General features: G+C 31.9%; 2 protein-coding genes across 3 annotated transcripts; one reads left to right on the top strand and one right to left on the bottom strand.

The window, feature by feature from the left end:
• The first annotated feature begins 1334 nt into the window (after positions 1–1334).
• LOC130824334 (sulfate transporter 1.2-like) lies at positions 1335–7378 on the top strand. Its single transcript, XM_057689295.1, has 13 exons — positions 1335–1953; positions 2046–2094; positions 2330–2537; positions 4324–4498; positions 4582–4647; positions 4727–4840; positions 4933–5049; positions 5145–5271; positions 5355–5641; positions 5734–5924; positions 6017–6102; positions 6349–6425; positions 6905–7378. The coding sequence occupies exons 1-13, from the start codon at positions 1639–1641 to the stop codon at positions 7049–7051; spliced, it is 1959 nt and encodes a 652-aa protein (XP_057545278.1). The 5' UTR covers positions 1335–1638; the 3' UTR covers positions 7052–7378.
• A 400-nt stretch (positions 7379–7778) lies between these two features.
• LOC130824335 (non-specific lipid transfer protein GPI-anchored 11-like) lies at positions 7779–10618 on the bottom strand. Of its 2 annotated transcripts, none has more exons than XM_057689296.1 (3): positions 10071–10618; positions 9950–9982; positions 7779–8213 (listed from the first exon to the last, which is right to left on the bottom strand). In XM_057689296.1, exons 1-3 carry the CDS (start codon positions 10399–10401, stop codon positions 8014–8016), a joined length of 564 nt encoding a protein of 187 aa, XP_057545279.1. In that variant the 5' UTR covers positions 10402–10618; the 3' UTR covers positions 7779–8013. The 2 variants fall into 2 exon arrangements, with proteins under 2 accessions (XP_057545279.1, XP_057545281.1); XM_057689298.1 differs by having other exon boundaries at positions 7779–8207; positions 10071–10505.
• Positions 10619–10949: the final 331 nt, after the last annotated feature.

Raw genomic sequence — 10949 nt, forward strand, 5'->3', positions numbered from 1 at the left:
ATGAATTTAGAAAAAGCCGGTATTATTGTTTGTGGTTCTAAGTTCTAACTTAACAAAATGAAAGCGACTAATTACATTAGTTGTATTTCATGTAAGATAAGTATTGAGAGGAGCGATTTTAGTTGTTGTCTCCAGCCTTCCAATGACTAAAAATTCATACCTTCCGTAGCTATTTAATGTAAAACTACACAACATAAAAGTCACAATGCTTTAATTCCCGCTGATAATATAAACTAATAAATTTTTTTTAGTAGTTAACATATATTTTTCATTCATATTGATTTTTACCATCTCCATGTATAAGTTTAAATTTTTCACATCTCTTTTTACAACTACTTTCTGGATTATCTTTTGTTTTACTCATCCTTTTTAGAAGTTTTTCGAATGTTGAGTTTCTGAATTCTTTACTGGTTCGCTAATACTATTATTAGGTTTGTCTAAACCATATTAAACGATTCTCTTTTTTCTTTTACTCGATATTTGCGTCTCTTCAATCTTGACCCATTCTTATATTTTCGTTTTGAATTCTTTTCTTTAAAGTATATCTTCTCATTCATCAAAGGATTTACCTTTTTACTACTTTCACTATCCTACTATGATGCTTTTCGAGAGCCAAAAAAACTAAAAAGTGTAGCAAATTTATATTGATTTTCTAAAAAGAAAATTTGAGATCCTCCAAAAAAACCCTTGCTCTAATAATAATTTCAATTTTAAATAAATAATTTCTTTACTTTTTAATCAATTGTTCTATTTCGTTTAACACAAATTTTAAGAAAAGGGAAAGAGACCACATGAAACCATATGAAAAGAGAAAGTTTGATAAAATGTGATAATTTAATGATAATTATTATATAAATAATAATTGATTGAATTCCTTGAGGTATAGGTAAGGCAAAAAAATATATATAAAATTGAAACATTAAATGTGAATATGCCAAAAAAAAAATGAGGCATTTGTTAAAATAGAAATGGGTAAAACTCAACAACAATAGCGATTTTACATAAAAAAAAAAAAAAAAAAAAAAAAAAAAAAGCCTATTCAGTCGAAAATATATGATAGTGTGAAATGTATTTCTTCATATGCTTTGGAAACAAAAAATTCAGACTTTAGTTTAGAAAATGTTACATTTCTGATTTCAGGTTCTGATTTCTGGGTTCTGATTGATAATAACTTATATCAGTATTAAGTAATGAAGCTCCTCTTCCTGAGTCATATGACGCCTGCCTGCTTTTCTACCTTACAACGTGTCCATTGACTTGTTAGCCAAACTAAACTAAAATTATAAAATAATACTAATACTACTAACCATTATTATTATAAAGGTCAACTCTCTCCAAAAGCCACCCTAATATATTTTTCCATAGTTTTTTTAGATGATTACAATAAGCCTAATTTAAAATTAGTTTAGAACCATCAACCGTGATCTGTGATATGATCTTTATTCAGGTTGACCTCTTCATTTTGAATCTGGATGGTATAAGATCCAGATTCATTTTTTGGAAACAGTTCTTTGCCTTACTGTGTAACATTTATAAATAAGGTTGCTGTTTTTACACATTTCAACACAATATCAATAATTTCTATTTCTTCTTGTAGTGTAATTTTCTGGTCTGAACAGAAAAGGGCCAGAAAAAAAAATGAGTCGTCGAATCGGGGATGAAGGCGTTGAGACTGCATTTTCGTCTCGTAGAAATGAGTCCTTACCACCACTTCATAGTGTTGGAAGACCTGAAAAACAATCCATTTGGAAGGATTTAGGGGATACAATAAAGGAGACATTTTTCCCCGACGATCCATTGAAAACTTATAAAGATCAGCCTGTTTCGAAAAAATTTGTCCTTGGTTTACGTGCTGTTTTTCCCATTTTTGATTGGGGAAGACAATACAATTTTACTAAATTTAGACATGATCTTATTGCTGGAATTACCATCGCTAGTCTTTGCATTCCACAGGTAATATTATTAACATTGTTCATTTTATTTGATCTATTATGGTCTTTTGTTATCGTACAAATTAACTTTTGACACATTTACTTTTCTCACAGGATATTGCTTATGCAAAGCTTGCTTATCTCTCTCCTGAATACGGATTATGTGAGTTCAATTCCTACTGTTTTTTCATTAACCCACCCATGATTGTTTTTTTTTTAACTATCTTTACTTTAGTTTACGTTAATTTAGTTTTAGTAACTATTATTTATCAATTGATATTATGAAAATAAGAAGTGTAACGACTAATTTAAACCGGATGGAGTAGTTTCAATATGGGTGTAAGTGTAACCAAGTACTAACAAAGGAATGCATGCATGCATGTCCGGTGAATGTACAGATAGTAGCTTTGTTCCTCCTCTTATTTATGCGTTCATGGGGAGTTCAAGAGATATAGCAATTGGTCCTGTGGCTGTGGTCTCGCTCCTGCTTGGGACTGTCCTTAGTGAAACTATTGATCCTGAGACAAATCCTGTTGATTATACTCGACTTGCTATCACCGCTACCTTTTTTGCTGGTATTACTCAGGCCACACTTGGCTTCTTCAGGTATATCCTTAATTGGTTAGAAGTACTCCAACTAGATTGCTATCTTCTAATTTTTATATATAATATAATATATATATATATATATACTCATTGTGCTATTATATGCCTTTATGTCTTTTCTGTTTTTTTTTTTTTTTTTTTTTATTATTATCTTAGCTTGAAAAGAATCTTCTATTTTCAAATTATTTTAAAGACAATTTACCCAATTTTTTTTTGTATGGTCATGTAATAATTGTAACCATTAAAATGTTAATAATAACTATTCAAAGTTCATTAGATAATTTGAATTATGAGAAAGAGAAAAGAGTAGAGAGTAATTCATAGACTAACAAATACTCCCTCCCACCTATGAAACTATACACATGGAGTATTTTAATTTGTCCCTCTTTACCCTGTTTTTATTTTTAGCAATGGTCTCATTCTCTTTTATAATCTTGTTATATCGAATGCATTTTCTTTCTTTATCTCATCCATTTATTATCTACTTGTGTTTGTCTAATTTCTTAATTTACAAATTAACATTCAAACTTCAAATTAAAAGTGAAATTTAATAAAGACAGAAGGTGTAACAATCCAAGAGTTGAACTAGCTCAACTTGATCACTAAAAAAGCTTCTTTTTTTTTTATTTTTTTTTATTTATAAAGCTAGTACTTTTTTTATATGATTCACAAAAAAACTGTTGGATACTTCACTTGTGATTGCTTGCTTTTCTTGACCTCGGTATGGAGAATCTCAACTTGCTCTAAGACTAAAACGTCATGTGAGTAAAGTGTTTAGAACATGATTATTAACCCTTTTAATTTTTGACAGTGTCTATTCCAAATTTCCAATCCTTCTAATTTTCTTTGATTTCAGATCATAATCCTTTTGTTTAGAGAATGAAAACATTCTTAAGACCAATTTTTCCAAAAGTTATATTTAGGTGTCATAACTTTATTTTAGTTCAAGTCGTCTTTATTAAACTTAGTTCAATTCGATGATTCAAGTATTCAACTACAATAAATTTAGTTCGGTTTCACTAAGTTTTGTCCATCATTTACAAGTTTTACTCCTACATTTCTCTAGCATTTAAATTCTAACAGGTTTAGTTCAACAAAGTAAATTTTGTTAGTTCTAATAACTTTGATCTAGACATCTAGTGCAATCTAAGGGAATAAAGCTTTTGTAAGTGAAAGTAAGCTTTGATCAATGAAATTTGCTTTGATCTTAAAAAATTACTTAAATTATTAGTAAAAGTCTTCATGTGAATACTCTGAAAGAAAAAAAAATTAGCGAAATAGGCCTTATTCAGAATTAAAAAAATTAAAGATCAGTTCAAATTTGTGAAAGTTGATTACAGCATTCCGATGTTATCAAATGAATTCTACCTATGGGGGGTTTGATGAGTCGGATATACATAAGTTTTCCCTTATTAGTGATAATAAATAGGTTGTTTCCAATTAACTCTTGTTTCCAATTAGTGATAACAAATAGGTTTTTCACAGAAATAAAAATTGCACTTGATATGAACGCTCATGAGTGTTGAATAAATAACCTCACGTTACAACGTACTCTCACATTACTCTAATTTCTACAAGTGACTAAATTATAATGAAGGTACTCCCACAAGAATAGATGAGAAATGAAATGACAGAATAAGAAATTTAGAAGTACCCAAATAACCACTTTATGTGGAAAACATGAAACTTTGAAAGTACTCCAACGAAATTGTGGAACACTTGCTCAATTACTCTACGTTGGGTACTGATAATGGAACCTTTGGGTTTTTTGTGTTGTTATTGTCAGACTGGGGTTCTTAGTGGACTTTCTGTCTCATGCCGCAACGGTTGGATTTATGGCTGGAGCTGCAGTTACCATAGCTCTTCAGCAGCTAAAAGGCTTGCTAGGCATCAAGAAATTCACGAAAGAAACTGATATCGTCTCTGTTATGCACTCCGTGTTTAGCCAAGCTCACCATGGGGTAAGCACTAATCATCTTTTCGGCCATTACTTAGCTTTTTTTTTTAATGATGTCCATTTATCAGCTTTGTTTATATGTGACAGTGGAACTGGCAAACAATAGCTATAGGCATCTCCTTCTTGGCTTTCCTCTTGTTCACCAAATATATTGTAAGTTGAGTCAATTATATTATTATTGCTACTTAGATAATAGTATACCATCATTTTTTCTGATTCATTATTTTGACAGGGCAAGAAAAACAAGAAATTGTTTTGGGTGCCTGCAATGGCTCCCCTAACCTCGGTCATTTTAGCTACTCTTATCGTGTTCCTCTCGCGTGCAGATAAGCAAGGGGTTCAAATTGTAAGTATTCTGGAGTGCAGAAGATGTAAATTATTATGTGATTCACTTTTTATGTAAGTGCAAATAATTGGTTTTGTGTGCTAAATTTATAGGTGAAACACATAGACCAAGGCATCAACCCTCCATCAGCTGGTAAGCTTTTTTTGACGGGTCCTTACCTTGTGAAAGCCATCAAAGCTGGTGCCATTGCTGGTGTAATAGCTCTAACGGTGAGATCAAAACTTTGAGAATTTTGTTTAATCATTTAACCATTCATTTATTTTCACACACAGAGTTCAATCATGTACAAACTATATAATTACAGGAAGCAGTGGCTATTGCGAGAACATTTGCTGCTTTAAAAGACTATTCCATTGATGGAAACAAAGAAATGCTTGCCCTTGGTAGCATGAATATTGTCGGTTCATTGACATCGTGTTATGTGGCTACTGGTACAAAAATATTACATTTCTATACTTTTGATCAAATTATTGTTAAAACAATACTTAATTGTTTTAATTTGATGTGTTTTCAGGATCATTTTCTCGGTCTGCTGTCAATTACATGGCTGGGTGTCAGACAGCAGTCTCTAACATAGTCATGTCAATGATTGTTTTCCTAACATTGATGGTCATCACACCTCTGTTTAAGTACATTCCAAATGCCATTCTTGCTGCTATCATTATATCCGCTGTGGTTAACCTTGTTGATATCGAAGCTGTAATTCTGCTATGGAAGATTGATAAGTTTGACTTCATAGCTTGCATGGGAGCATTCTTTGGAGTGATCTTTATTTCTGTCGAGATTGGCATCTTGATTGCGGTATAGCAATACACAAACTTTTCAAAATCCTTTTTTTGGCTCATCTACTAAATCATGCTTTATTAATTGTTTCTTGGTGTATAATTCATCAGGTCTGCATTTCTTTCTTCAAAATTCTTTTGCAAGTGACGAGGCCCAGGGTAGCTCTACTCGGAAACCTCCCTGGAACTACACTTTACAGGAATATTCAACAGTATCCAGCAGCTTCAACAATCCCTGGTGTTCTGATTGTTAGAGTTGATTCTTCGATGTATTTCTCGAACTCTAACTACGTAAAGGACAGGTAATATGTTACTAATCATGTGTAAATACAGTAGACGCTTCAAGTTAATTTCAATTTGGTGGACCATAACTGGTTAACAATTTCGATTTTAGGATTCTGAGATGGCTGTCTGATGAAGAAGAGCTAAACAAAGAAAGCAACCTCCCAAGAATTCAACATCTGATTATTGATATGTCGCGTAAGCCATCTTCTGAATAGTTTTAGTTATTTTCCTTGTGGCTTGTAACATCATCATCATCAACCCAATATTTCGCTCGAGGGAGGGAAGGTAACGGATAATCTATACCCGTACCCCTCCAGAGAGAGGGCCAGAGGAATGTGGTGAATTTTCCTTGTGGCATGTAACATATAGATAACAAAATGAAATCATCATCTTTTTGACACTTCTTTTTAACTCACTTTGTTTGTTACTCTTTGTTTGCAGCTGTGATTGACATTGACACCAGTGGTATCCATGCTTTAGAAGACCTTAATAAAAGTCTTCAGAAGAGGGAAATTCAGGTTAGTATTGTTTTTACTTAGTGTTGCCTCCAAATTTGAGTTAATACTTTGATTTAGTGTCATATAATCCCCTTACCTCCTCATAAACCGCCAATCGAAAAATAATTTATGGTCATTTTTGGGTTTTAACTGGGTCATTTTGTTTGATCACAAATTCAAAAGGCGAATAAATTTGTAAATTATGTTGCATTACTTTCATTGTCATATACTCAAATCCTTATTTTCTTCGACTTGTCAATACGATAAGTAGGGTAACCCTTTATTAATCAGTTGACTCCTCATTTTACTTGAAGTAACATCATCCTCATTTTACTTTGACACTTTGCTTTGGGTTAGAAACATGAAATGTTTAATAAAACAACCAAGCTGGACACATACACACATATCTATGTCCGACATGGGTACACGAGTCAGAATAACATAATATGTATCAATACAATAAATATGTATTAATTTATGTTTCTTCTTCTTTGGAACAGCTTATTTTAGCAAATCCAGGACCTGTTGTTATGACAAAACTTCACGATTCCAAGTTCGTCGATATAGTTGGACAAGACAATATATATCTAACCGTCGGTGACGCTGTACGAAAATGCAACCGATCAAAGAAATTAGAAGAACCTTGATTGTACTCATATTGTGGTGGAAGAATAGAATGTGTTTACAACAAAAGAGCCAATGTATCATTTTGTTCTGAATCGAACATCACAACTGTAAAAATGTATCATTGGAATTTATAGAGGTTCAGCTTACCATGTGCTATATAAACAGTGATATTAGTATATAATATCATCTGTAATTTATTTTCTTTTACATTTTTACATATATATAATTTCTACCTAATACTTGTTTGTATTATATGTACTAACATAGAGTTGCTACTTGCTACTCATTTTCATCTTTGATGATGGAATGATATTTTGAACATAATGTTGACCTTTTAAGGTTCACAAGTCACTGGTATAGAGTTAGAAATATTTTCGTTCTAAATTATTTGCAATATTAAAAACATACTATTTATTTATCTGTAGTCAAACAAAAAGGTGAAAAAAAAAATTAATTATTTTTTTAATATGTAATTAGTTTTTAATCTATAAGTTATAACAGAAGCAGTATTGTGAAATTTTGTTTAATACATCTCAATACAAAGACGTAAAAACGTAAAACTTCATAGGTAATTTAGATAAGAGGAAGTATATCAATTGCAAGAAAATAAGATTAAATTTATGAAAAAATTAAGCTGAGGGTCTGTGGACCACTATTTTTGACTTCACAAGATGGGAGTACAACAAATTCGGTGAAATAGACCACCAGGATGAAAATTAAAGCAAATTATTAATATGGATTATGAAGTAATGAAATTATGCTTTTTAACAAAGTAATAATATCACTAATCCACTTATCTCAAAAATACAATACATCGATCATCACGAGTAAATTGCAAGCAAAACACTAACACATCTGATGTGAGTAACAAATAAATATTCCTGAAACCAAATCCGATTTCGAACCCTCAGAAAAAGGTCAAAAACAAATATATTACCAAACAAAACACCATCCAAATTCGAAATACTCTATCTCGAGTCATTTAACCACAAAAACTAGTGTATAAAGCAGCCACTAAACCAACAACAATTAACTGCATTGATATGGCAATGGTTGAAGGTGACCCATTTTTCCCAGTAGGAGCCAGTGCAGGTGACACTTCACTTCCTCCGAGTCCCGGAGCGCCTGCAATCACAGAGCCTGATGGAGCACCCACTGGAGATAAACTAACGCTGCCTGCAACTACATTCCAATTACAAATGTGTGATTGAGCAAGATCATCATCTTCGGCATTAAACATTAGTTTGACCATTAAGGATCTGTTCCTCCAAAAGATAGCTATTGTGCGGGTAATCGTTAGTGTTAGTGTTATTGCTAGCGTCCAGCGTTAGTGTATATAAGATACTCAAGCTTCTACTATCATTTTAAGCTTTTAATTGACTTAGTTCCGTCACGTAACAAAAAATCTGGGGTTTGAATCACACCCACCCCTCATTTAATATTTCGCGCTAAATATAAATAGAATTTGTGCTACATCAACACTTTTAGAAAAAAGTGCTTAGTGTGAGAACACGTATTAGAGTATACAATAGAACTCAACCATTAACTTCAACTTTAGTTGAGTTGGTCTTTTCACTATTTGTTGTCTAACGTAACTATGGATAATTGTAGTCATGCTCATTCCGTTTCAGCAACTTTGTACACGTTTTCCAAGGGATTTATTTTAGTCCTAATATCTCTATTTGTGCATAATTAAAAATTTAAAAAAAACACTAATATTAATAATCCTTGTATTGAAAGGAATAAAATAAGATTTCATTTGACTTTATTTCAACTTAGATTAAGAATAAAATACAACATAAAAGTGAATTATAAATAGTGTTGAAAATCAAATAGACAAAGTTACCTAAACCGAGGGAGTAATATTTAACTATTAGCGGTCTGATTAGAATAAATCAATGGAAAAAGTATCAAAAAGTACGTAATAGGTCAAAATCGAAAATTTTTGTTCCTCATCTTCAATTTCTTTTCCAATTCAATTTCATCGTTATCTTCTTCCTCTACTTTTCACTCAAAATCGAAATTAAATTGGAAAGAAATTGAAGACGAGAAAGAAGAATTTTTTATTTTGACTAGTCAACCGTTATATTTGACGGTCAACTGAAAGAAAACATTACTTGGTACTCTTTAGAAAAGAAAAACTTTTGTTAGGTATTTTTTGGTAAAACTTTTTTTATTGGTTCGGATAAAGTAGTAAATTGAGTTGCTCTTGAAATTTACTAAGAGCTTTTGATAATTTTGTGGTAGAAATTTATTTATGGTAGCCTTTGATAATTAGAAATTCATGTATTAATTATTAATTTAATCATGATAATTTTTGGTAACTAGAAATTCATGTATTAATTGTTATTCCAACAAGAAATTCATCTATTAATTAATATTTCAAGGTGTTACCAAATATACTTTATTATCAAATTTGAATGAATTCCTAAATTGGAAAAAAAAAAAACACTATTTCTTCACTTATCCCATTTCAAAATAGTTTACTTTTTGACTTTTCAAAATATCTTTAAATTTTATATGCAATAAAAATTATAAAAATTTAACGACAAATCAAACAAGATCCAACATCCAACTTTACTTTGCTTTTAAAATATAGATTAAAAATTAATCACAAATTAAATAACAAATTAAGAATTATGATAAATAGTGCATGATTTTATACTATTTCCTTGAACACGTCCAAAGAAATTATTCTTACTGTCCAATGTCCATTTTGATTCAAAAGGAGAGAAACGAGAAGGCGTAGGAGTTAGTCAAATTTTAACAATGAAAAATCCAAATCAGAAGTAAAAGAAAAACAATCTAATGTTCGGCATAATTATATCAGATCTTTGGAAGAATATTGAAGCAACTAAAATCAAACACATGCAAAAATTAAACATCCAATTGAAGGGAGAGGACTGAGGAGTAGATACCTGGAGAAGGAGCGCCCGTTGGAGAAAGAGATACTGCAAAATCACCATCACTCAAACGTTAACCATTTTACATCCAAGAAAAATCATAAACAATTAATAAAAGAAGAATAAGAATACTAACATCCACATTTAGCAGCAGAAGAAGCATGAACACCACAAGCAGCAGGAAGAGCAAGAGCCTTAGTATTATTCAATACAATACCAAATTGACTACTACTCTTAAACGCTTCACAAAGACATTCAGCATTAGTCTTAAGAACAGATTTCAATCCAGAGCAACAATTTCCCTCCGGTTTCTCCGTCGTACTACCATTTGTTACATACGACAAACAGTCCGACATGCTCAACACCACAGTCGTACAATCTACAGGTGCTGGTGCAGTCTTCGCTTCCACGATGATCGCCGCAGCAACAATAATCACCATTAAAGAAGAAACTTCTCTCATCGCCATTTTAGAAGAGGAGAGAGAAAGTGGAGGAAAGTTGAGAGAGAAAATGAAGTGGGTATAGTGGAAGTGAGGAAAGGGAAAGGAGAGAAATAGGAGGGAAAAGTAAGGGAACACGTGGCGGACATCACGGGGTAAAAGGTTTTGGTGCTTTTTTGGAGGGTGGTGGTGATGATGATGATGGGAGGAGGCGCAAAGGGAATTTGGAATTTTGAATTGAAAAGGAATGTGGAAATTGGAAAGTGTGGGGTAGAAATACTATTCTAGGATGGTTGTATACTTTTATGGAGTATGTTTGGTAACACCCACTAATAGTTCGACACGTATGGAAAAGGAATATGGATTTTATTTTGGTTGGAAGCGTAGAGGTGTTGTTCGGGTCATTGAATTAAATTTCAATCAGTTGCTTTGAGTCGGTTTAAAATTGATTTTTGTGTCAATATTGATTTTTATATTGTTGTAAATTTATTTTAAAATAGCGTCAAGTCAGATTTAGTTATAAGGTCAGGTGAATATTAGGCCACTAGGTCTGTTTTGAACGCCTTTAATTGAGA

The sequence above is a fragment of the Amaranthus tricolor genome, chromosome 9 (genome assembly GCF_026212465.1).
Source record: "Amaranthus tricolor cultivar Red isolate AtriRed21 chromosome 9, ASM2621246v1, whole genome shotgun sequence".
Classification (NCBI taxonomy): Eukaryota; Viridiplantae; Streptophyta; class Magnoliopsida; order Caryophyllales; family Amaranthaceae; genus Amaranthus; species Amaranthus tricolor.